This window comes from Anser cygnoides, chromosome Z (assembly GCF_040182565.1).
Source record: "Anser cygnoides isolate HZ-2024a breed goose chromosome Z, Taihu_goose_T2T_genome, whole genome shotgun sequence".
Lineage (NCBI taxonomy): Eukaryota > Metazoa > Chordata > Aves > Anseriformes > Anatidae > Anser > Anser cygnoides.
The window spans coordinates 28,916,410-28,940,678 of record NC_089912.1 but is presented as its reverse complement, the minus strand read 5'-3'; the positions used below and the strand labels follow the sequence as shown (position 1 = coordinate 28,940,678).

The following is a 24,269-nucleotide window of genomic DNA, read 5'->3' as shown; positions in this document are numbered from 1 at the left end:
AAACTTCTGAGAGTGCCTTCACAGCTGCCACTCTGGGCTGGGGAAGCCACAAACACCTTACTACACATATCTTGCCGGGAAGCACAGGGCTGTGAGCTGGGTCAAATCAAAGAAGCAAGTGCTGTGGGTTGTGTGCAAGGCAGTGCTTGCGGAACTGTTGGCAAGGCTGTTGGCAGCTGGCAACATGTCCTGAGAACGTACGAATGGTAAAAGAGGTGCAAGTGAAGAAGGCCATATGGGGTTTGGCAGTGGCCCCACGCTGTCAGGAAGAAGGTGGCTGAGCTCAGTTACCTGGTATCAAGCTCGTTGTTATTAAAAGCTAGAATTCAGCCAGGCTTCAGAGGGAGTGCATGGGCACAGAGACCTGCTCAGCCTCCAACTGGAGGGAGCGGGCACAGTCCATACTCAGAACTGACAACAGCAGAGAAGAGGTCTGAGTGTGGCATGCGTCCAAACAGAAGAGAAGAACGTGGACCTGGCCCTCCTTGTAAGGAAGAGACATCACAGATACCCACCTCTGAGCAGAGGTAGTGAAGGGAGCAAAAACTAGCTGGTGAAAAGGTCTCAGGAGTGGCTGTGACTGAAGTCCAGTCGTGTGTGCCAACGGAGTGGTGCCAGCAGGTTATGTAACGTCCAGCAGAAAGAAGAGGGGATGAAAGATACTCTCTGATTTCTTTGAGGAAATTTGTTCCAGGAAATGGAATAATTACATGATGTAGCAACGTGCCCTAAGTGGCTAACAGTCTGATCCTGATGCACTGAAGTTTGAATTACTATCACAGCTTACCATAGGTTTGAATATCAGAGGCTGCTTGAGTCCCACATTCCTCCCTTCTAGTTGCCTGATCTTCTGGTAGGCTTGCAAGCATTCCCAGTGATGCAGTAGCTGATGAGGGAGCTGCAGGGACATGCTATCAAGCTGATTTCACTCAACAAATAGAAATCCTTTGTGGACCACTGAAAAATGCGGTTTCCTGGGGAGTTAATAAAAGTGGATTCGAAAAACAAAGTTAGTTGTTCAAAACCTAAGGCCAAAAAGAGAAAGCTGAATTTTCTATTAGCCTGCAGCATGTGTAATTTCAAACCATTTCAACCTACTTTGCCTCAGACATTTTAACCTTGAGGAAGGTAACTACAAAAGCTGCAGGGTAACAGAATCCAGTTCTTAGCACTTGTTTCTCTATTTATTTATTTAATCATACCTCCCTATGTAGCATTTTATGGAGTGACACTATGCAGCAGCACATCATCTTTCTTTCACTGTGCTATGTCTACACTGCTCCTGGTGCCTTCGCAGTGGGAGTCTTTGTGTAGTGTGTTGAGCCACCATGCTGTACTTCCCTTGGCTGCTTGTTTCTCACTCTCTGCCCCTTACAAGCACAACTGGGGCCACTTACGATAACGCGGGACCTCGCAAAGCTCCCGCAACCCTCAGCAGACCCTGAGCAAACCGTCGGTGCACTGGCACACCTGTGAGGTGCCACCTGGCTGCGTTACCCCCTCATGGACGCGGGGGGGGGGCAAAGAAGCAGCACGCTGGCTGCCTGGGCCAGCACCTCACGCCCCCGGCCGCCACTCCTCAGCCGAGCCTCGGCGCACCTGCGGCTCCTGACTGGGAGAGAGCCGCAGAGCCGCAGCCCCGGCTCTGGAAGGGACCGGGGCTGGAAGGGGGCTCAGCCCCGCCGCCGGATCCGCACGCACCTGCTGCCGGCCGCCGCCTGCCCCGCTCCGTTCCCCGCCCGGCGCGGCGCCCCCTCCTCCCCGCCCACCATTTTCTTTCCTCTCAGACAGGCACAGCGGCGGGCGGGCGACCGCCTTCGTCTCCCTCCCCTTCTCCTCAGATGCCCTTTGCTGCTGCAGGGTTATTATTACAGTATGTGCCTGCTCCCTCCCTCCCTCCCTCCCGCCCCCCCCCCGAGCCGTTGGCAGGGCGCCGCGCTGAAGGGAGGGAACGGTTGGAGTGAGGGGAGGGGGGGCACTAACGGCCGCGCACCAACGGCCGCCGCTCCCCTCAGCGCAGCCTCGGGGGGCGGCGGCGGTGTCCCTCTACGCTGCCCGCGGCGGCGGCGCCGGCCGTGGCCGTCGTCGGGGCGGTCGCTGGCCCCAGTTGCCAGACGGCGAAGGGGGGACGCGGGGCTGCGGATTATTGCAGACTAAGCAGTCTGGCGCTGCAGCAGAGGGCGAGGGGGGGAGGCGGGTAGGCAGGGGGGGAGCGTGTGTGTGTAAGGAGGGGACGGGGGGTGTGGGGGGGTGGGGGGAGGCAGAGCTGGCGGCCAGCCAGCTGCCATCAGAATTAGCTCATTGTTCAATATAAACCAGCGCTGGCAACCAAAACCCAGCCCGAGAGGGAGAGGGAGAGCGAGAGAGACTTTCCCCCAGCCACCCCCACCCCTTTTTCTCCAAGGCTGCACTTTGGAAGAGGTGCAGTCATTCTTCCCCACACCCCCTACCCTCTCTCCACTCCCCCAACTATAAATTCCCTCTGTAGCATGCTGCCCTTTTTTAATCCACATTTGTGTTTCAGATCATGTAGAAAGGACAGAAAGTGAGCAGGGAGCGGGGGCTTTTGTCTGTAAGTATATGCAATTCCAATCCACAGAATTTTATTTGATTTTTTTTTTAAAATTAATTCTCTCTCTCTTTCTTTGTTTCTTTTCATTTCCTTTTGCCCTTAGCTGGACTTTGCTGCAGCTTGCCTTCCCCCCTCTCGGTGCACGTTTCCAAACAGGCTTTTTTAAAAGAAGATGAGAAAACGTGCAGTTATATATATTTAACTCTTTGTCTTTATGCTTTAAGGCTGGATTTCTAGGCTGGGGATTTTTGTGCACACATGCAAGGGGAGATGAGGAGCGTTTTTATAAAACTGTTTTCTTTTTTTTTTCGTTTTTGTACTCCAAAACCACCAAAATGCATTTTTAAACCTAATGCACTTAAAATTTTTAGCATGCATGCGAGGCTCTAGGATTGGTTTTTCGTCTCTTTTCTTCTCCCTTGTAAAACGAATCTCCCTCTTCTCCGCCCTGACACTGGATTCCTCTCAGGCTGCTGGGGTTTATTTTTAGAAAGCAGTCATTCTTGCAACAGCCTTCTGCATTTTTGCATGTGCAGCAGTTAAATTTTGGGTGGTTCTTTAGAGAGAGGAAAAAAACAAAACAAAACAAAAACAAACGTATTTTGGTGTGCATTTCATGATGTGCTTTCTTTCAAACGTTTCTATGTCCATTTATAGGTATATGAGTTTGCAGTTTTATATCCAGTATGTATGTATGTGTTTGTGTGCAAACATATGACTCATACCTAATTGCATTTCATACATACACACTATAGGTAAGAAATACATAATCAATAGAAGAGAACTTTAATTTTTGTCACTGTATGAAAACTGGTAAAGGAGGTGTGCTACAATTTCACTCAATTAAGAAAGCAGTAATTTAAAGAACCGTTTGAAAGAGGTAGGACCTACTCTTTTTTCCTCACTATTTAAAATAGGTGTGTGCATTTGTGTGTGGAATAGAGAGAGAGACAAAAGTGAAGGTTATGTAATGCAGTGCCATTTCCAAAAATACCTACTCTCTGGGCCATTACGTTGTGAAAGCCTAACACTGTCATACTTGTTTCTTGATTGCAAAAAAAAACCACACTTTGTCATATGCCTGGGAACAATGGACCACCTTGACAATAAGCATAGCATGACAGATTTTTGTCCCCTTGACTGATTTTTGGGTGTGTTAACCATTAGGTATAGTGCTCTTCAGAGATGTACCAAGTGCTAAGAATAGCATAGGGTTTTGCAAATCTAGGTACCAGGGATTCCTTTGTCGTATATTTAAGCCTACAGACCACTGAAGTGCAGAGAAGCATGCTATATAAGCGTACATGTGGTTAGAATGATTTGCATGACTTTAATCTTAACCACTGAGGATTATGCTTGGATCACTCGCAGTTATGCTGGAGAAAAAAAATCTTTTTAAGTATTATGACAGTTTGAATGATATTCATTTTCATTTTTTATTTTTTAATTGTTTTCAGATCCTTGTGCTACCTGAGAGAAGCTGCAGTCCCAAGACCTTACAGTCTAAAAATGGTAAGAATTAGTTGTTTTAGCAAAGAATCAATATATATATATTGATAAATACAAGCCTTCTTTCCTCATCCCCAATATCAAATTATAAATATGACCTCTATAAGACGTGCTTTGAGGTTTTGGGGATTTGCCATGCAATGATTGATGTACCCTGAAAACCTCCGGATGTTGAATCTTTGGTTTCCTTGCATTTTTTGAATAAAAATCTGAAATCCCTCTTTGTGCAGTAAGGCTTATTTAATTGAAACAATAAATATTTAGGTTACTGTGGAAAATACACATCATAACATATGCAGGAAAACATGCAGACAAAACAATATCCAGTAATTTCACTCTACCCCCAAAAAGAAGAAATAGGTCATTGCACATAGTAAATGAAGCAGATTTAATGTTACTCTCTGTCAGGGAGGTACATAAGATGCAAACTAATTTTTCTTATTCGTTGGTATTTGTTTCAGAAGGATAGCTTTTCTTTGTGATACAAATCTGTTCCAGAAAAAAAAAAAAAAGGCTAGGCCTCAGCCTAGCTGAACTTGCAGGCGCTTAGTAGGAATATATTTAATGAACAGTATCCAATAATTATCCATTTGCTTCAGTGCTAATTGTGCTTATATTTTTACTGGGTAAAGCCCATACTGACATACTTCTGCTGACAAATGTATAAAGTTAAGGATGGAACATGTTATGTTTCTAAACATTCTCTAAATATGGTTTTCCCCAAGAATGTCTTAGTGTCTCAGAAACAGCAGGACAAAGAAAATTCTTTTTTACAGAAAAATAGGTAAAACAGGCAGAATTAAATTAGATGCTCTGCAGTCATGGAGCATTCTTGATGCAGCTATCAGTGAATACATATATTGACATAAGTATGATATATTTTGAGTGCCACTAGTATGCAATACTATCATAGTCAAAAATATGTTAATTTCCTTCCTTGTCTGAAGTAGCATTGAGTAAGGTGTACAACGAGCACAAATTATTTTCCAAAGTATGAGTTTCTTAAGGACATATTGAGATTGGGTTAAATTAATTGCATTAATTATGTTATACTTGTCTGGGTCTCTGGAGTTGTTTTTGCACGGGGGAGGAGGGATGAAGCAAAGGATGTTTAAAATAAGAAAATATGTAATCTGTTGTAAAGGCTTTTTTCTTTCTGGCTCCTTGTTTTATATCATTCCCATCTGCAAAAATAAACTTGCAAATTCTGGAGTTTTTGTCTATTCTGGAACCTACTTTCATCAAAGCGCTTTGCTCATCTGTATATAAATGAATAGTTGGGGGTGGGGAATTAAAAGGGAAATGATTCACTTAAGCTGTGAATAGAAATCATGTTGAAATACATTCTGTTCACACAACTGTGGTATACTGGATAAGGCAACTGTTTTCCTACCAACACTAAGGTGACAATCAGCCCACATTTTGAGATGGCATGAAGGCTGTTATGTGCAATATATGCCTATCTATGGAACAAAAGATTATTTTAAGTTTTGTTAAGCATAAAATAGCCTCTGATTTTTACCAGCAGATGGTTCTATAAATCTAGCAAGATTCCTCTAGCAGTCAGTGAAATCAATTTTGTAAAGCCAGCCTCCAGGCCAGAACATAAAATACAAGTTAGGACTATCTCCGTGGAGAAAATAAAATGAAATTACCCAACTGTTTAGTGGGGTGGGTACACACCTCTTGTTTTTGCAGTATGACATAAATCAAAATCTGATTTGGCTGTTTTTGAGAAGTTTTGTATTTGTTATGAAAATACCTAATTATACCTGTTTGTGACTGTTGATGAGAATTTCAATGTAGGAAAGACTAGGTTTTGCTCCAACTTAAAAAGTTGCTTAAGATGGGATACTTGGCAGGATCTCTTCACCTACTGCCACCTTTTTATTTTTCTTTCTTTCTTTCTTTCACTTTTGACACAATAACACTGAATGTAATGTGAAGTGAGATCACTGACACACTTTCCTTGCAGCAGTGGACACACTTGTCTTTGGCATAGTTCCTGTATTTATTCCAAGTGTCTTTTCAGCCATTCTAATTTGCAGGTAAATTCTTTGCATGTCAGTACTTTCTACACCAAAATAATTACAAAAGTGCTTACTTTGTTTTTGATATAAGAGCATATGCAAGGGTTCTATTCTGCTTTCACTGCTCAGTGAGAATTTAGCTGTTCCATTTCATCAGGTTGAACTGAACTTGAAAAAATGGGAAAAAAATGCTTATTCCCCAGGTAAACTGAAGGTGCGTTAACTACTTAGTTAAGCTTACAGTGACCAGAATGTTACAGTGATCAATTAAGAGTGATCAGAATTAACTTGTTGAGTGAAAACAAATTAATTGTTTGTGCAACTTCACTGTATTATCTTCTCACTTTCTTGATGTTCTAATTCCATAAACTATGTCTTAAACTGCTTAGGAGTAAAAGCAATCAACTTAGAGGGTTGGTTTTCAATGTTGCTTCTCCTGTTCCTAGGCAGGAATTATGATTTCCTCATACCTAATTAATTAATCTTTCTTGGAGCTGTATTATGTTAACATAATAATTCAAAGAGAAATAAAAAATCAAAAGAGTATACTGTATATTAATATTATAATTTTAACTCATGGACATTTTGACCTGTCTTACACAAGAATACCTGACATTTAAGGATCTGTCCTTACTTGTGTAGTATTTGCTTACGAAGTGCTCACCTAAAGGCAAAAAGGAATCTTTTGTATTTATTTGCAGTGTGTAAAGTCCTGAGGTGATTTTAAATGCTATTTTTATTTGGAATAGTAGAATTTCAATATACTATCTTCATGGAAAATGCTGCATGTCATAACATAAGCAATTAGATTTTAGTGCAAACTGAGAAAAAACAAGGTTTCTAACAAAAAAAGAAAAAAGAAAACAAGAAACAACAACAAAAAAAACCACCCAAAAAGCTATGTGATTCAGTCATTGAAGTAAAGGATATTGTCAGAAGACTGAGAGTAGGGAAGTCTTAAGTCCAGTTTTCTGTGACCTCGAAGAATTCTAGCAAAACCAGCAGAGGGTTTTTCCCTTTCCCCCCCTTTTCCCCCCCCCTTTTCCCCCCCCCCTTTTCCCCCCCCCTTTTCCCCCCCCCTTTTCCCCCCCCCTTTTCCCCCCCCCTTTTCCCCCCCCCTTTTCCCCCCCCCTTTTCCCCCCCCCTTTTCCCCCCCCCTTTTCCCCCCCCCTTTTCCCCCCCCCTTTTCCCCCCCCCTTTTCCCCCCCCCCTTTTCCCCCCCCCTTTTCCCCCCCCCTTTTCCCCCCCCCTTTTCCCCCCCCCTTTTCCCCCCCCCTTTTCCCCCCCCCTTTTCCCCCCCCCTTTTCCCCCCCCCTTTTTCCCTTTTCATCTCCTCCCTGACCCTGGTAAATTATTTGCTTTTAAAGAAAGAAATTACAAAGGATTACAAAAGCCTTTTAGACACTTCACAGTATGGTCTTGTTTGTTTGTTTTTGTTTTTCCCTTCTAAATCACTCATATGTGTCCTTTTCCCCTACTACCACTGCAGTTGACAGAGGTCATTTGGGCTGAAGAATTAGCATAGCATATCCTTGTCTGATCAGTTTTGAGGTTGTTCTATCATTTCCATTCTCAGTCTTAGTTGGGGAAAAAAAAAAAGAAAAAGGAGAAAAAATTGAGCGATGGCTTCTTGGAGAGAAAAACTCATGGGGAAAAAGCCTTTCGTCATTAACTCAGGGAGAAATAAATGGTAGCGTGCATTTGGAAGAAAGGTAAAAAAACACCGTCCCTTTTCTTTTTTTGCAGTTTGTAGGGAAATGTATAATATCATGTAAGTTAGGTGAAGATATTTATGAGGGAAAGCTTGTATTTAAGATTTAATCCAAACTTATCCATTATGGACATTTTTCCAGTGAGTTATATGCAGATACCTTCACACATTCTGTGATTTCCTATGTCTATAAAATGACTTCAGTTGAAACAATTGTTTGTAACTTTTGAATTGTTTGTGGAAAATGGAGCCTGGGACTGGTCTAGCAGAGACAGGCATTATTAAGTACCCTTCATACTCTCTGAGGAGTAAGAATGAAATACCAGGATGAGACATTACATCCAGCCTGATTCTAGATACACACTGGGCAAATGTAACTCCTGGTCTGGCATGAAAAAACTTACTCTGCTTTGTTGTTTATTGCCGAGTCCGGAACAGAAACGGTCTCAATGGTAGTTTAGAACTGCAGAGGAGCTGTAGGACTGTATCAGATCCAGTTCTGTTCTCATGTAGTCATGGGCAGAACTTGTTCAAGGTCAAGAGAAGTAATTGAGATAGATGACAGTTCAGCAGTTTTGGCCACGTGAATGTGTATATTGTGCATTTTTATTATGCTTATGTACTGTGTGTGAAGAATGCATTTGATGCAATTTGCCCAACGTTACTTCATTTCTGAAAACTTAGAATCAAATGCTTGCCACCTTACAAAATAAATAAGCAGAAATAAAAACTCACTTTTTGCAATATTTTTGTTAAGTCAGCTGTTCCACTGTGCAGAACAAGCACCTTTACTTGATTATGGCTAGAACAATTTGAAATGGAGTTTAAGAAAGTAATTTTTGTACAAAGCAGATACTGTGGATATTTCAGTTGTACAAGTCATATGCACAGTCAAAAACAAAGGCTCTCTGTACCTCTGTTTCTCTGCAGTCACAACCATGCACACTGTAGGTGCTAAAATTTTGTAACTATGCACTGTATCTGAACAAAACAGTGTTTTTTCACATGGAATTGGAAGTTTAACTACTACTTTGTCCAGGACAAACTTACTGAGCTTTTTTTCACACAGGCTGAAATCTTGGAAAATCAGAAATAATTCATATACACCTTGTAATACTACACAGTCATGACACTGATTTTTAAGTCTTGAGATCAAAAGCCATCACCAATAATTATGTATTTATTTATTTCAATCAGAATCCTGCTACCTTCCACCTGAAATCTGGTCATTGTATGTACGGCTAAAGAGAGGGGAGAGACACTGTGTCTAGTAGCCTCAGAGCACCTTCATAAAAAATAATTTAGTTAATATCATTGACTGGGACACGACTTTTTAATAAAAATATTTTTAAATATTTGTTTTTTGTTTTTATTGCAAATATTTATTCACTCTGATACCTGATTAAACAGTATTGGTTGAGGGTGCAATCTGGAAAGATACAAAAATGTTCTTTTCAAATGTTTAATGTAGAATGATACTATGAATCATTGACTGTTACATTACATTCAATTTAGTCTGCTTTTCTGGCAAATTCTCTGTAGCACTTCTGAATGATTCCCTCCGTAGATGTTCCTGTGAGGCTTCCTGATGTTTCCTTCTGTAAACAGTGCATTAAAACAAACAAAACAACAACAACAAAACAAACTCAGAGCAGGTAGCATTTACTCATCCTGCAGGAAGAAAAGATTAATTTTGTTAACACTAATGTTATTGTCTGTCTACTTGCATAGCTTACCTGTGTGGGAAGAAGTTTAAAAAGTTCAAAGGAATTTGTATACTCTTACCGAAGGTGGTATAAGCTTTGACTTAATATGTGCATTATCAGAAAGAACTCCTTAATTCTTAAAACATTGATGTTAAGAAAGCACACATTTGCATCATATAGCTGCTCAAAAATATTAAGTTAGAGATGAAGAAATCTGCCTTTATTTTAATGTGATTATATATGTGATACATGTCTATCATGAAAGAAATGAGTTCAATAACTCTTCCTGGTGGCAGAATAAAAGCCTGTGGAAATAATGGTAAATTTTATTGCCTTTAATTTCTCAGCTAAGTAATTATATAGGATAACATAAACAAAAACCAGAAACAATACTTGGCATAAAAAGATTTTTTTCGTGTCTCTTGAGATTAGATAAATCACAGAAACCTTGGGTATTTTATTATATACAACCTATGTGACATATATGATACAATTTTAGTTGTGTTTTTATGTTTGGGTTATCATTTAAGCTATGTTCAATGCTGGTAATAGACTGACTGTGCAGGTAAATGTACCATAATGCTTTCAAGCACCTGTTACAATACGAGATGACCATTATATCTATTTTAATAAGGTAAGTACTGGCTATACAGAGTGGTTCTGTCTCTCATTTCCAGGGTTATTACTGTGACTTTTAATACTTGCCTGAAATACACTGTTTGGGAAAGGGTTTGGTATCTCGTGAGGGAAAAGGTTTTCCCTGCTGGCCTCTACAGGAAAGTGGTCGGCAGAGGCGGTGATCTTGCCGCCTCTTGGAGTATGTCACTGTGATATCCTAGTCATCTTTCTGGTATGTGTGAGAAATGTAAGCAAAATTAAACAAACAAACAAACCAAATCAAACCAAAAACAAGTGTTAGTCCAGAGCAGTGTATTAAGTCTTCTGAAGGTACATTAAACTAGAAAATTTATAGGAAATTAAATAATAGCACATGCTTTGGGATTTAGCTTGGTGTATACATTTTGTATAACCCAAAATTGGAAGGAGGGAACTGGGAGGCCATAAGGAGAAGCAGTGTTGTTGGCTTTCTCTGTTTTTGTTCTTTCCTCAGGATTGCTATACTGGCCACTGTTCTTGCTGGTCTTTCCCAGGATCCTTAGGATCAAAACTTGATGCAGTGAGAAAACTGAGCTAAATGGACTTCTAGTCAGTCTGTGACCATGTTTGTTTTTTTCTTCTTTTTTCACCTCCTCTATTGCTCCAGTGATTTGTCAGTATTGGATATGACGTTACTGAAGAACTTAAGCATGCAGACTTCGATCCTGAATTTTGCTGCCATGCTTTGTGTTTACCTAACTCTATAACAGGAGACTTGGTTGTGCATCTGCTTCTGCAGTTACCTTTAAGTATAGATACATATAGTTGCTAATTAAATCATTACCTGATTGCTCTTGAAGAGCAAATGATGAAGTCACAGATAATTGACTGAAAATTCAGATACTATTTTAATATTCACACCTGTTACTGATGTTTTTCTGTGTCTATATTAAGTAAAGTAACAAAAGCTACCATTATTGCACACAGGCAAACAAGAAGAAAAGGTGTTGGGTTGAACAGGTTTTGGAGTTTGGTTTTCTGGAGGGCTTGTTTTGTTATTTGATTTCTGTAATGTTTTGTAGTTCTAGAGCCCCATGTACTGAAATTTACTGGTGGAATAAAGTAGTTTACAGCTTTTTTTATCAGCCAGTGGAACTTTCAATATAGTATACATTTGTTTCTTATTCTGGAATAATTGCGTTTCTTTTCCTTTTGAGGAGTGTGGTACTGTGGTAATGAATATCTTTGTTAAATTCATGAATTCAGTCAGAAGTTGGATGAGTGTTTATGACAGCATTCACAATGTACCACTTGATTTTTTTTCTCTTACTCTTCATATGCGTGGTAAATATTAACAATGCTTTGCAATGGTTTTTACATGCTTAATGAGGAAAAAGAGCAGCATGAGAGCACTTGTAGCACACAAACTAGATTCATCCTAACTAATACAGAAAAGTCCAAATTCTTTCTGCCTAAAAACTGTGTTACACTCAGATGGTGTGGGGAGGATTTCTCTCAAGGGAAGAATGAACTGTTTTCTATAACTAACCTCATTCAGTCATGTATACCAGAAGACTGCTAACGTTTCTGTTGAGGGGCTCTTACCAGCTAAAGTATTTGTCAGGAACGTGCTAACTATATACTCAATCTGGATTAGCTTGTGTTTTTCCCCTCCTCAACACCATACTTGCTCAGTTTTGGAGGCCAGTAGTCAGGTAAGAGACCTCTTGGTAGCAAAACATGCTTGCTCAGAGAACTTAGGCTCTACCAGTATCCTTTCCTGCAGCAAGAGGCCCTGCTGCAATAAAGCACAATAATCTTAAAAGTACGCGTTTCAGTAAATTTTGTACAGTCGCTCAGATAGTTGTCTTTTATATGTCATGGCATGCTGTAAGTAGATATTTAAAGATGCAAACTGTGTAATATAGATGAAGACAGGTGTGACTTCTCTGAAGAAGCTGATGATGAAGAGCGAGTGTAGGAGGCTAGATAGAAGCAAACACTTCAGCGTAACCCGAAGAATACAAGCTTTAAGAGCAATAAAAGAAACAATGAAGATGTGTTTATATGATAAGTTTTATAGTTAAAATGTAGGAAAGTTACTTCCAAGGTCATTTCTTTATGTTGTGTAGGAAAGGAGCAGATGACATCTAGTTCTCTAAAACTGACAGAAATTGAAGAAGTGATGAACAAGGACTCCAAAAAAACCCTTAATGAATAAACTTGCTAATTCATGTACAGCATGGAGAGGGGATGCAAGGAAAAGCATACTTGTCTCATTTAGGCTTTTTCATCTCTATGTGGTTGTGAGTTTGAGTCATCAGATGGGGAGGAATAAAAAGAAGCAATTATATCTTCCCCATGGAAAGTCAGTGCCAGAAAAGGATGCTGATGCAAAGTTAAAGGCAAATTCAGGTGTACAGGTGTCTTGCCGTGTTCTGCCAATATACTGGTATGTGTTAATTGTTACTTTAACGGGCAGCTCAAGTCTACTCTGAAAGGTAGGCTACTTGGATTAATCCCAGTTAGGAGGAGACTGATCGTATGCCTGTTCATCAGTTCTCTCAAACCATTTATCTACCATTTATCTATCATTTATTTATTTGCTGTGGGGAAGATGTGTGAAATGATTATAATCCCCCCCCCCCCCCCCCGCCCCTTTTCTTTCTTCCTTTCTTTTTCTTTTTTCTTCTTTTTCCACTGAGTTCTTGAATGCTCATGGTATGTCACTGAAGTGGAAAGCATAATTGCTAGGAAAACCTGCTGCCCTGACAGTATATTGAAGATGCAAAGACAGGTAATAAGTAACCTGTTGGGATAACTGTTGCTGTACCTCAACTAGAAATTCAGACTTGTGATGCAGAGCCACGCAGAAAAAGCAATCAAGTACACAAAACTGAGAGACCTCAAACCTACTCAGCCATTTGTTCAAAGTATTTTTGAATCAGTTAAGGTCATAAAGTTACATTTTAACCAGGGAAGGTTATGGTTTCTGATAACTGAGTACAGAAAGCTTCCTCACTGATGCTGTTTTAGAATCAGCCTATCAAGACAGCAGCATCCTATTTGATTGAGACTACAGCTTCTTAAATACACGAACACACACACAGAAAGTTTTGTTGAAATTTCACTGACTTAGTTTTGAAATGAGAAGGAATGATGAGTGCTCTTGATGTCCTGGCATTCAGGAAGATGCTGAGGATGAACGTGATTGGCAGCAGGCTGCCACCCAGCTAAACTCATGAGAAGCAGCAACCATTCAGCTGACATTTGCTATATGTATTGAATCTTGCATGCTAGGTTTGGAACATGGTGGACATTAATATCATTTGCTCTCATGATGTTCCCCTCACAGTGTTAAAAATAAATGACTGCAGATGGGAGCATTAGTTTACGTCTTGCACTGCAGCAAGTGATAAAACATGCTTTGATCCTAGTAAGAGCTTTCCTTCCAGTTTTGTTTAAAATTTATTAGTTCTTTAACAGGATGATTTATTTGATATCCAAGCAGCAATGCAGTGAGATTTTTAGTGAAGGGTCTGTTTACACACCTGGATGGTGATGGTGGGCTGTTGGTTATAAAGAATATTTACTGCAGTGGGAGTCATTTGGGGTATTGAAAAGTGCGTGGTAGAATATGCTGGGGAAAGTCACTATAGCTCAAACCAGCTGGTAACTAAGAATCTTAAGAAAGTGCAAAGTAATAACTGTTGAAACTTAGCAGGCAACTATGCTCTTGTTCTTTTTTTTTTCTTTTTTTTTCTTTTTTTTTCAATAGGAAGTGCATCAAGACTCAATTGGGGAAGAAAATCTGCTAGACACCTTGTGGTTGTGCTGAGAGCAGGCAGAAAGGAAATAATCTACAACTTTTCTTCTGGGTGCCCTACTACTGTTGATTTGTGTCATGGCAACACAGAGCAATCGTGATGAAAAATCCCTGAACTACTTTACAGACATATAGGTACAGAAATGAGGTGTTGCTCTCCAGCTATAAGGCCTGTTGCCAGGGGAGCACGGAAGGAGGATGTGCTTTCTCTGTGGTGGGTCATGCACTGCAGACGCACAGGGCCCTCAGCACAAATGCAAAGTTAGTGCTGCAGTGGGGAAGAGCATGCCATGAAAGAGGTGTAATGCCACTTTCTTTCCTTCTCTTCAACACATATATCTAGCATTTTACTCCCCTGTTCCTTAGCTCATGGCCATTTGTGTCTGAGGGAAGACTGCTAACCCGTCTAGTAAAGATTTTCCTTTCTTTTTCCTTTTTCGTTTTTCTTTTCTTTCTTTTTTTTTTTTTTTCCTAGGTAAACTAGCACAGAATTACTAGAGGTTAGGTATTTGCAGTGTTCTTTTCGTAACCTTCCTCCGCAGCCCATCCCCCAAATTGATTTATATGACAAGTTAGCTGAAACTTCTCAAAAGATGATTGCTGCTGCACTCAGAGTGGTTGATTTTCTCTGTTAAGGTTCAGGTTTGAGATTTAGACTGCAGTTGAATTGCAGTTCTGTGGGTCTTGAGTAAGACTTGATGAACAGCAATTTAGTTGGGGCCCATGTTAAAAGAAAAAAAAAAAAGGATAGAAAAGTAACTCTGGGGGCTTTCTTCTTTGTTTCTTAACCATAAAAAAAAACTTAGAAATGCTTAATAGGACTGTGCTCACTGTGCTCACTGTACTAAGTTTAGAATGTCTTAAATCTGTACCTTTCTCTTGATGGATTCTTCTGAATATTTAAAAGATGCTCTTAATGTGTAGGAATGAAGAGTGGGTAGTAAGAAATTCATTTTAGTATTGTACCGGGACTGATACAGTAGATTTTGTGCAGCTCTGTTTCAAAGTTCATGTTTGTTTTGAAGATGGGCAGAAGTTTTTGCTCCATTGCTCTAACTCTTAAGACAAAACTTTATGACAAGACTAGTGGTAGCGGCTCAAAATGGAAGAATAGATGTTTAAATTTTGAAGTGCTGGTTAGATGGAACCTTTGCACTAACAACAAGAGGATTCTTGGTTTGTTCAGCAGAGGAGAAAAGAAGAGCCCGCTCTGAGACATCCTTCTGTTTTTGTAAAGGAGTAGCAGTAAGTAGTTCTGAGGTAATAGCCAGTAAATAGACCATGAATTTATTTTCCTCCACCTTTCTTTTTTTTATTTTATTAATTTCATAGATTTTCAAGAAAATAGAGACTGAAGAATTGAAAGCATATTCTTTACAGCTCATAACTCCTTATTTAAAGTTGGCCTCAATTTTTTGGGCAGAACTGCTTGTTATTGTAGAACACTGCCTCAAACAGCATATCGCAGATCAGTGGGTTTCTTTTCTCCTGACTTCTCAAAGTGTGAGTGAATGGTTTTGTGTATCACATTCTCTGCCAGGAAGGATTGCTTCCAAGGCTGTTAGTCAGATGTTTAGGGGTGATCCAATCTGACAATTTATGGATGTAGTTTACTAGCTTCATTTTTTCCTTAATGAGAATCAAAGAGTGAGGCTATCAGTTTCACTCATCATACTGCTGTTATGTATTGTCTAGACTTGCAGTAACTTCAGTTTTCAGTCCATCCTAAAGTTCAGTAATTCTTTTCTAAATCCTGATATTTTTGCTTTTTAAGCCAAGCCTGTACTCTCATAATAGTCACACAGGAAGTACTAAGAAATGAAAATATGGTGTGTATCAATGAAAGCATTTATCTAGAAGTGTTTGCTTCATGCTAACAGCTGGAATGCTGTAAGCCTTACATCCTACTCTGTTGGAGCATTGCTTTGCACTTTTTTTTCTCTATAGATCATCTTGCAATGCTAATATCAGTTGTTTTGAATTGCTGTAATTGACTTAAAGTTCTTGCTGTGCATTTATAGCACCATAGCTATCAGTATATTTGAACATCTAAGACGTTCCTGCATTTTATAAAGCCCATAACATGGCAAGACATCAAGATGGTTTTTTTTGGTTGTGTTTTTTTTTGTTTTGTTTTGTTCTCTTTTAATCCTTGTGGATTATATGAAGTCCTAAGTGGACTTTTCCACACTGGCATTTTATTTTTCCATTCCAGAAACTTCCCCCCCTTAGCCAGCATCCAAGCCATGACTCCACAGCCTCTTGGCATTGTTCTGATGTGGGTACTGAAAGTCCTTTTGCTGCCCAGTTTAGAAATTAAGTGCAATTACAGCAGAGCAGTTACTGCACATGGAGTAGGTTCATGGGATTTTTATCTACCAATGGTGGCCACAGAAGTTGCTTTTGGAGAAGGTATTAAGAGAGTAGGACATTACTAAGTATTTTCTCCATGGAGGAAATTAATGTGAAAGATAGCTGGGGTGGGGTAGGGGCTGTGGTTTTTTGCTTATTTATTTATTTGTTTGTTTGTTTTAAACCCTGGAGCATAGTTACTATATCTTACAGTTTACATCTTTCTCCCACTGCCCCATCCCAATATCCCACCCTCAAAACTGCAGCTCTTCCACGTTCTTAATAATTTAAGTCTAGAGACTACTTTTTCTTTCTTTTTTTTTTTTTGTCATTTAATTGCAGGTGTTATTTTATTTCTATTAAATTGCTACTAGGGATTACAAGATTTATGGGCTAACCTGAATCCATCTCAGACTCCTTGGAAAATGTACAAGCTCATACTCATCATAATGAATAATGTATTTTGTTGCTTATTCCTTCCTTCTATAGAAAAATATGCATTTTTATGTACTTGCCTGTTTAAACATGCATGCCCTGCTGCTGGTTTACATCATGAGCTTTCATACGAAGAATATGGCTACATAAATAAAATCAGGGCATAGGTACAGGATACGTAGTCAGTGATTATACATATCAACGGGAGCACTCAGAGCTTACTTGTTGTCTCTCATTAGAGTGTCTCAGAGATTCAGGGTGAACGTTAGCTGATGAATTCACAGAGCGCTCTGTGATGTGTAGTAGTTATCCTATGTCAGCCATAGTCAGAGAGCTTAACTGGCTTTTTTGAGATCATACAGTAGTCATAAATATGAGATAAATCCTGATGCTTTAATTAGTAGGCAGCACTCTTTTTTGTACTGTGGAAAATAATGGGAGAGTATATCATAGCAGGCACTGTCTTAGGCTCTGTGCTTTACATGTCCCTCCTCTATTTCCTACCTTACAGTAGAGTTCAGGATTTTTTCTTTGAAAGATGATTTAAGTAATCTGCAGGTAATTTCTCCAAGCTATGTCTAGTCCAGTTGTGATAGCTAACAATCAACGTGCAACTCCACAGAAAAGAAAACATTTCTCATGTTTCAATATAAATACAGTGACAAGCAGGTGAGTATAGCGTATCCACAAGGAATTTCAGTTACAAGGCAAGTTTTTATTCCCAAAATACAAACAAGTTTGAATGTTGTAATTTATAATGTTCAGCCTGAAACAGCTTGATGTTCAGGCATTGTGCAGAAAGAGTTGAATTCTTAAAACCAAAGGCCCAGCAGGGAGACCCAGCAGGAAAACAAATTTAAGATCTTCAGTGTTGTACACAACTCCTACCTGACCACTTCAGAGCTTAATGAGTGAGATGGAAATATGTTCTGATCCTCATCCTGAAGCTGAGAAACTAAAGCACTGGAGGTTTCCAGCTCAGATTCATGGTAGGTTAGTATTCATTCCAGCTGCCCACTGCTTTGGATCTCACCCATTTTCTGATGAGTGAACCTCTTCACTGCATACAGGGCCTAGGAGAAGTGGGCTTATTCCTGAGAGTCTCAGGCAGGATAAATCAGGCCAAACAATTTATCCTATGTTTGCTTAGGAAGCTCTGCCACCAGAGCAGCCACAGTCCGGCACCATTAAATCCTGCTGCCAGCTCATTTATCTTACATCTTCTATAATGTGTTCCTTTAAAGTGTAAAAGTCTCTTTAAAGTGTAAGATACAGGATGCAATCATAGGATTATAGCAATCAATTCTCAATGTACTTAGAAAGCAATGAATTCCAGTTCACAGTTTGGTGTGAAAGGTGTATCAAAGGCGTGTTCTCCTTGTCTCCTGCAGTCACCAGCAAAGGTAATCATCTTCATTAAATAATCTTTTGCCAGTGAGTCTTGGCAGAAGAGAGTGGGGAGGTTAGATGTCTCACAATATCCTCAGTCAGTTTAATGGTAACAGACTGAATACTGAATTTCTTAAAGATACTGTGTAAAGGTCATATAAAAAACATACATCCTATGCACTTTTAAAAATGCCTATAGAATACAGATTACAATATGCAAAATGGTTGAAATACTCAAGGGACAAATCTTGTTGTCATGGGTACTCAAAAATGTACTGAGTGTAAAACACAGCTAGGTCTCTGGACCAAGCTCAGCTGACATTTGAATTTTGGTTTTAGTAATGTGGTTTGTCATATGAACACCATTTGATTACATTTAATGAATGTCTCTTTTTTTTAGTAAGAAATTGTATGTATTTATGTCACTACAGGTTAATCAGCCAAGGTCAACTATTATCCAGACAATCTTCCCAACCAGCCAAGGGGATGGGGGATTTCCAGAGGTAAAGTTATTTATGTTATTAATCTCACCTAATGCTTAACTAAGATGAAAGTTTTCTGGGGAAAACAGAACAAAACGAAAACAAGCCACAAAACACTGAAAGTTCAATGGATTTTATTTTATGACTGTTTCAAGAGAGTAGCCAGCTCTCATGATTTCATCACGAGTCTCATGGTATTCTGTTTTTCTTGAAGCCTTGGCTCCATGAGCCAAGCAGTTAAGTGAGGATTTCAGCTTTCATTTTAAAATTATGTTTTTAGCCTTCAGGCTTGCAGAAAACATGGACTCTTGCTGGCTACATACCAGAAAGAAAACATGCTAATTTTCAGGAGCTCAAATTTCTTAAGACTGTCTCATGATTTTTCAAGCTTGACATCTGGGTTTTGAATGCTTGATTTTGGCAGTATTCACTTACCAATACAGAGGAAAAGGTCAATGATAATGCAGCGGGAGGGAAGGGGAGATTTTTGTTATTTTTCTTTTGTGCAGTTTTGTGCTTTGGCTTAAGTAACAAGCGTACAGAACATTTTTATTTTGAGTTTGACAAAGAGATAAGTACCCCAACATAAATGCAGAAGATGTGGATTATCAGACAAGATTGATAAGATTTTTGTTACCATTGCTGGTTTCATAAATCCCAAATTGGATATGAAATTTGAATAGGAAAATAGAACTGTTGGCTCAGAACTACAGAATATACATGTTTTATTCACATATTCTCATTGATTGATGACTCAAAGTCTGGCAAAAAAATGGCAGGTAAGCAAATGAGAGAGAACATGGAAAACTGTTTTGATTAAATTTCAATTACTATCTAGACTTCAGCTCCGTGTTAACAAAATTCTGCTATTCCATCTGGGTAATGCTGTATTTTGCATAGTTTTTCCTTATAAAGGAAGTTCTAAAATTCATAACTGAGCTGATTCATTTGAATTTGAATTATTTAAATTAACATATATGGCTGTACTCGCACTCGTAACATTCAAAGTATTTTAAAAGTTCATCTGAATAAGTTGATAGCAATGCCAGATTAAGATAACTGTGCTGCATACGGTAATATTTATATTAAATAAATTTACTAATTTTATTAAACAGCTGTATGTTAACTGGATTATTTTTATTGAAATTTTAAGTTAGCAGCTTTTAGTGAGTTTTCATTCATCGTTATTCAGAGTTGTTCCTAAATCACAGGAAAAAAAGCTGTGAATTATGTGCAGCATATTTGGTATCAAAGCTGCATTATATTGGGTTTCTGAAAAGACATGTTTTTATATCGTGCATATCTTTTAAAAAAATCATCGAAAGGCATAATTGTTTCTGAAGTAGTCAAAAATATTATGCTTTTTTAAATGCTTTTAAAAAGCACTCCTGCTTTTTAAATAACATGCATTTATTCTAGCTTTTATGTAATTCTTCAGAACATATTTGGCATATGTTTAGAAGGAGCAGAATTTAGAACTAGCTCCAAACTTCACAATTAAGTTTCACCATCAACTTAAATATTAGCTGCACAAAATCCAGTTTCCAGCAGAGTATCAGCCTTAACACAAACTCAATGTCTTTGGAATCTAATTATTTTTCATGAGGCTTATAAAATTAATGAGGGATAATTGTTGGAGAAAACTGCAGAAACTGCTCAGTCCTTCTTCAGCTCAACATTTTGTATACTCACTTTTAATCCTAAATAGATAGAACTACTGAAAGGCTAAACTAAAATCAATAAATTTTCTGAAAATCTTAATTTCAGATAAATGTTTTTTTTTTCTTTTTTTTTTTCCCCCCTCATGCAACTAACAAATATAAAAGGATAAAGACAACTTACTTCCAGACCTTAGAAGGGTCATATGGGACTTTTATCTTATGATTGTATGGCAGAATTTCAGGACTAAGATTGTTTTCACAGCTGAAAAGGAACTGCCCAACACAATGCTTTTGGAAATTTGCCCAGACCTTTGGTCTGTGTGGTGTGCCTGTTTGCATGCACAAGTTTCTAGTTTTCTTCTCGTATCCTGTAATGATACACACGTAGCAAATTTAGTCAACAAAAAAAGCAAAAATATCACAAGGATGGAATTTTCTGGAGTCCTGTGAGAGAAAATGTTTGTATAGTAACTAAAATTTAAACATTACTTTCTAACTTTGAAATGATGTCTCTTGCAAAACCCCCAGTTTAGCTGTAGCAAAGGCAAAGTATGTTTCCAACACTTCTATAGCCAACTTGGAGAGTCCTGCGTGTGTGCTGACTGAAATCTGCCCAGTTTCTTAGTTTCTGGTGCCCCTATAGGAGAGGGCACTGTTTGCCCCTAGGAAAGGATTTTAGACTGAAAACAGCTCCTGACTGTATGCAGTGCAGAACCATGGAGGCAGGTGTGTTCCTGAAAACAGAATTGTGGTAAATACAGTGGGAAAGCTTCATTCTTAGTGCAAAGTGCGTGGCTTCGTTCTTAGTGCAAGTAAATGTAGCAAATATGGACGTGCCAGTAAAAATCATGGATCTGAAGAGCCAGGAAAGGAGAAGACCCTGGAAATTTCTCTTTCTTGGTAGTTGTGAGACTGGTGTTTGTTCAGTTTCTAATTCAGAACCCTTCCATCAGAAAAATTGAACTTGAAGAAGATAACTTCAATTTCTTTAAAAAAGTTTCAGAAAAAGTGATCTTATTTGACGAACTTGTCCGTAGCAATAAAATCAACAAAACACCTTTACAATTACAATCTCTTAAACACACACACACACGAGGAATTTTCAATAACTTACAGTGCATTACTAGCTAAACACATTCTTTTAGTTTAAGATACTATAGTGACATAGCAGCAGAAAAGTATTTTAATCATATTCATAGTCTTTAGGCCTCCCATTGAGGCTTAAACTGAAACATGTATTTAATAGCTCTGCTGAATAGGCATAGTCTTCAACTAGTGAATGATTAAGTATGGTGAACAAAACCATCTCTGACGTAGATGGCTATCATGGCAAACAATTTCCTTACTTTCTGAGAGACCACGGTGATGCACTACATAGCCTTTGAAGCGCCAGTAGGAATAAGTGCTCTTTTCCATAAAGTACTGTAGGAAAGTTTCTTATTAATGTACGCTAGAGGCTAAAGATGTAAGTTGTTCAAAAGATCAGTGGTCTAAATTGCAAAAAGTTCTCTCAATAATGAGATGATCTTTCCTAACTCAGACGCACTTTTATGTTGGGAGTCCAGTTGGAGCCACAAAATGGAGCTTAGGGTTTAAGAGCAAGTGAGCAAAGTAGATGTAGATGTAGTACATGTTGGTAGATAGACAGAACCATGAACATTAATGTTTTTCTTGCCCATGCCAGTTCTGAGTTATGTTTTCAAAGGGGCTCGGTGCCATCTGTTGGTCTGTGGCCGTGAGCTTTGCATTCACGATACTGAGACACTGTGTCTGGATTCTCTGCTGCTTGCATGCAGAACAGATAATTGCTCATTGTTGGCCATATCTGTATGCCAGAACTACTGCACAGGCAACATCTTCCGGGCAGTCTCAGCTACTTCAAAGGGCACAACAATTCCTTGGTTTGTTGAGCGCAAGAAAAATCATGTTGAATAGTATAGGGATGTACAATTGACAGTGAGCTGTGGAAAGAGTTGTCACTCTATAGCTTCTTCCCCTGTAACCTTGATTGGGTCTCCCCATCTGCAACAAGTGGCCAAAGTCCCTAGTGGAGAACCGTTGTTGACCCAACTCTTTTACACTTTTGCTGCCAGGGCACACTTGCTCAGCCCCACGTAGAGGCTTTTCCTCAGATGCTGGCATTAGAACAATCTTTCCCACTCTTTGGCATTAGTATTTACTGTTGATTATGCTGTGTTTAGTAGATGTTTACTTCTGAACTAAAGCTAGGGCGTGATGGAAATGTTAGGACATGAGCAGGGAGAACACACCAGGCTCACTTCAAAGAAGCCCTGCTAATGCTCTTTTTCCTCTTCACAGGAATGTCTTCCCATCTCGAAGGAAGTAAACCGCAAGAAGAAAAATGAGGTGGAAGGAGCGTGCCGGGCTCCTGTAAATGGCTATGGACACCATTTCACCAAAATTTACCTCTACTCTTTTTAATCATGATTTTTCCATTTGTATTACATATGGTGTATGGGTTTGATGAGGTCATGGTGTCATATATTGGGAATTGTTTCTGTGTAAATCATCAAGTGTAAGAAGAAACTATGGGACTCTGAGCCTTGCTTTAGAGAATAACAGTGGACAAATGTGTACCATAAAACTAGGTTTTAACATTCTGACTCAAGCGAAAGCTCTCAGAATTTCACACTGTGAATCCATGTTTACAAACATTACAGGTGGGCCCTCAGGCCTGGTTCTACCACAGCAATGTCTTCCACTACTCAAACTCCATTGCTCACATGCAACCGGTAAACTGCTCTCTCCATTTCCACCATCCCTAACTGCTTTTTGCAGAGGCTGAGAGTCCCCCTTTTTTTCATTTAGATGTAACAAGCCTAGTAGTTTATTTTCATCGATTGTCTGTATATCTCTATATTTTATCCATGTACTCTTTTGATGTATAGAAGTAGTATGAAACTCATGGTTTCCTTGTGGTAAGTGATTGTGATGCTGCCACGGGATTTGAGACACTGATGAATGGTGCTATTTTGGACTTTAAATATGCTCCTTGGCAAGGTAGCTCTGATGGAGTTATTTTTTATTTCCATGTTCTGAGAAGGTGTTGGTACTTTGTTTTTCTGAATGTTGTTCTTTAGACTGGACTGACTTGTTTACTTGTGTCTTCAGTGTGGCTTTCTTATTCAGTGCCGTAGGTGAGTAACTACTTATAGTGTACAAGTGAGAAACTGATTCCCTGTCAGGGTCCACTCACAAACATGCAGTTATAGTGGGAGCAATCACAAAACTGTAATTTACGTAAAATCTCCTTTCTGACTCCTATCCACTTAAATGGGAGAAAGACAAGCAATAATTTTTAACCAACCTCTCAAAATGTTTTGAGTTTTATTATTTTCTAATGCCTTTTTGAAAGATGGACAAGTTTTAATGTCCTCTTCAAATCAATAATATAGGGGATATTGTAAGAAACATACAGCAAATTCCTGAGAGGTGAAGTCCTAAAGGGGAAAGAGTACATTCCCACAGTACTGTCAACATGTGGATTTTACATTTTTGTTCTTGCTCCCAGAATACTATCAATACAAAACAATACAAAACACAAAACTAAACAGTATCATCTATTCATGGGATGTTGTTGTGTTAGACACAGTCTGAAAGCCCACCTTAATTTTTTATATAATTCTGTCTTTTAGCTCTTCCTTTCACAGGGCAGGCCTTGTTCTGAACTGTTTTAGCTTCTGACTGTTAAATACCAATGCATGCACTGCACTTCCTAGATTTCTTTCCTTTTCCCTCTTTCAGTATCTCTTTTATTGTACATTTTATTTTCCAATAGATTAGATATGTCTACTATGCTGTATATAGAGCAACAAATAATATTCAGCAGTTGTGGCATTTATGTATAGTTGCAGTTGTGTACTGCTGAAAATGCAGGCTTTTGTAACAATGTGATCTTTAATAATGCACTACCAGTACCCAATGTATTTTAGCTATTTTAGTAGGATTTGTTCAATAAATATGCAAGCTGTAAGGGTA

At 39.0% G+C, this 24,269-nt stretch overlaps 1 protein-coding gene and 1 long non-coding RNA gene across 7 annotated transcripts in view; one reads left to right on the top strand and one right to left on the bottom strand.

Annotated features, from left to right (window-relative positions):
* The window catches only part of LOC106042349 (uncharacterized), a 7,540-nt gene extending 5,699 nt beyond the window's left edge, over positions 1-1,841 (bottom strand). For 2 of the 4 annotated variants that reach the window (XR_007159455.2, XR_001211061.3), the window contains exons 1-2: positions 1,203-1,593; positions 788-974 (exon numbers count right to left, since the gene is read on the bottom strand). This is a non-coding gene — a long non-coding RNA (uncharacterized lncRNA). The other 2 variants (XR_010827558.1, XR_010827559.1) reach the window with 2 other exon arrangements.
* NREP (neuronal regeneration related protein) lies at positions 1,736-24,269 on the top strand. Of its 3 annotated transcripts, none has more exons than XM_066987990.1 (5): positions 1,736-1,873; positions 2,525-2,572; positions 4,030-4,084; positions 18,559-18,630; positions 22,590-24,269. In XM_066987990.1, the coding sequence occupies exons 3-5, from the start codon at positions 4,082-4,084 to the stop codon at positions 22,710-22,712; spliced, it is 198 nt and encodes a 65-aa protein (XP_066844091.1). In that variant the 5' UTR covers positions 1,736-1,873; positions 2,525-2,572; positions 4,030-4,081; the 3' UTR covers positions 22,713-24,269. The 3 variants fall into 3 exon arrangements, with proteins under 3 accessions (XP_066844091.1, XP_066844090.1, XP_047908127.1); XM_066987989.1 differs by lacking the exon at positions 1,736-1,873 and adding an exon at positions 2,022-2,197; XM_048052170.2 differs by lacking the exon at positions 1,736-1,873 and adding an exon at positions 2,272-2,421.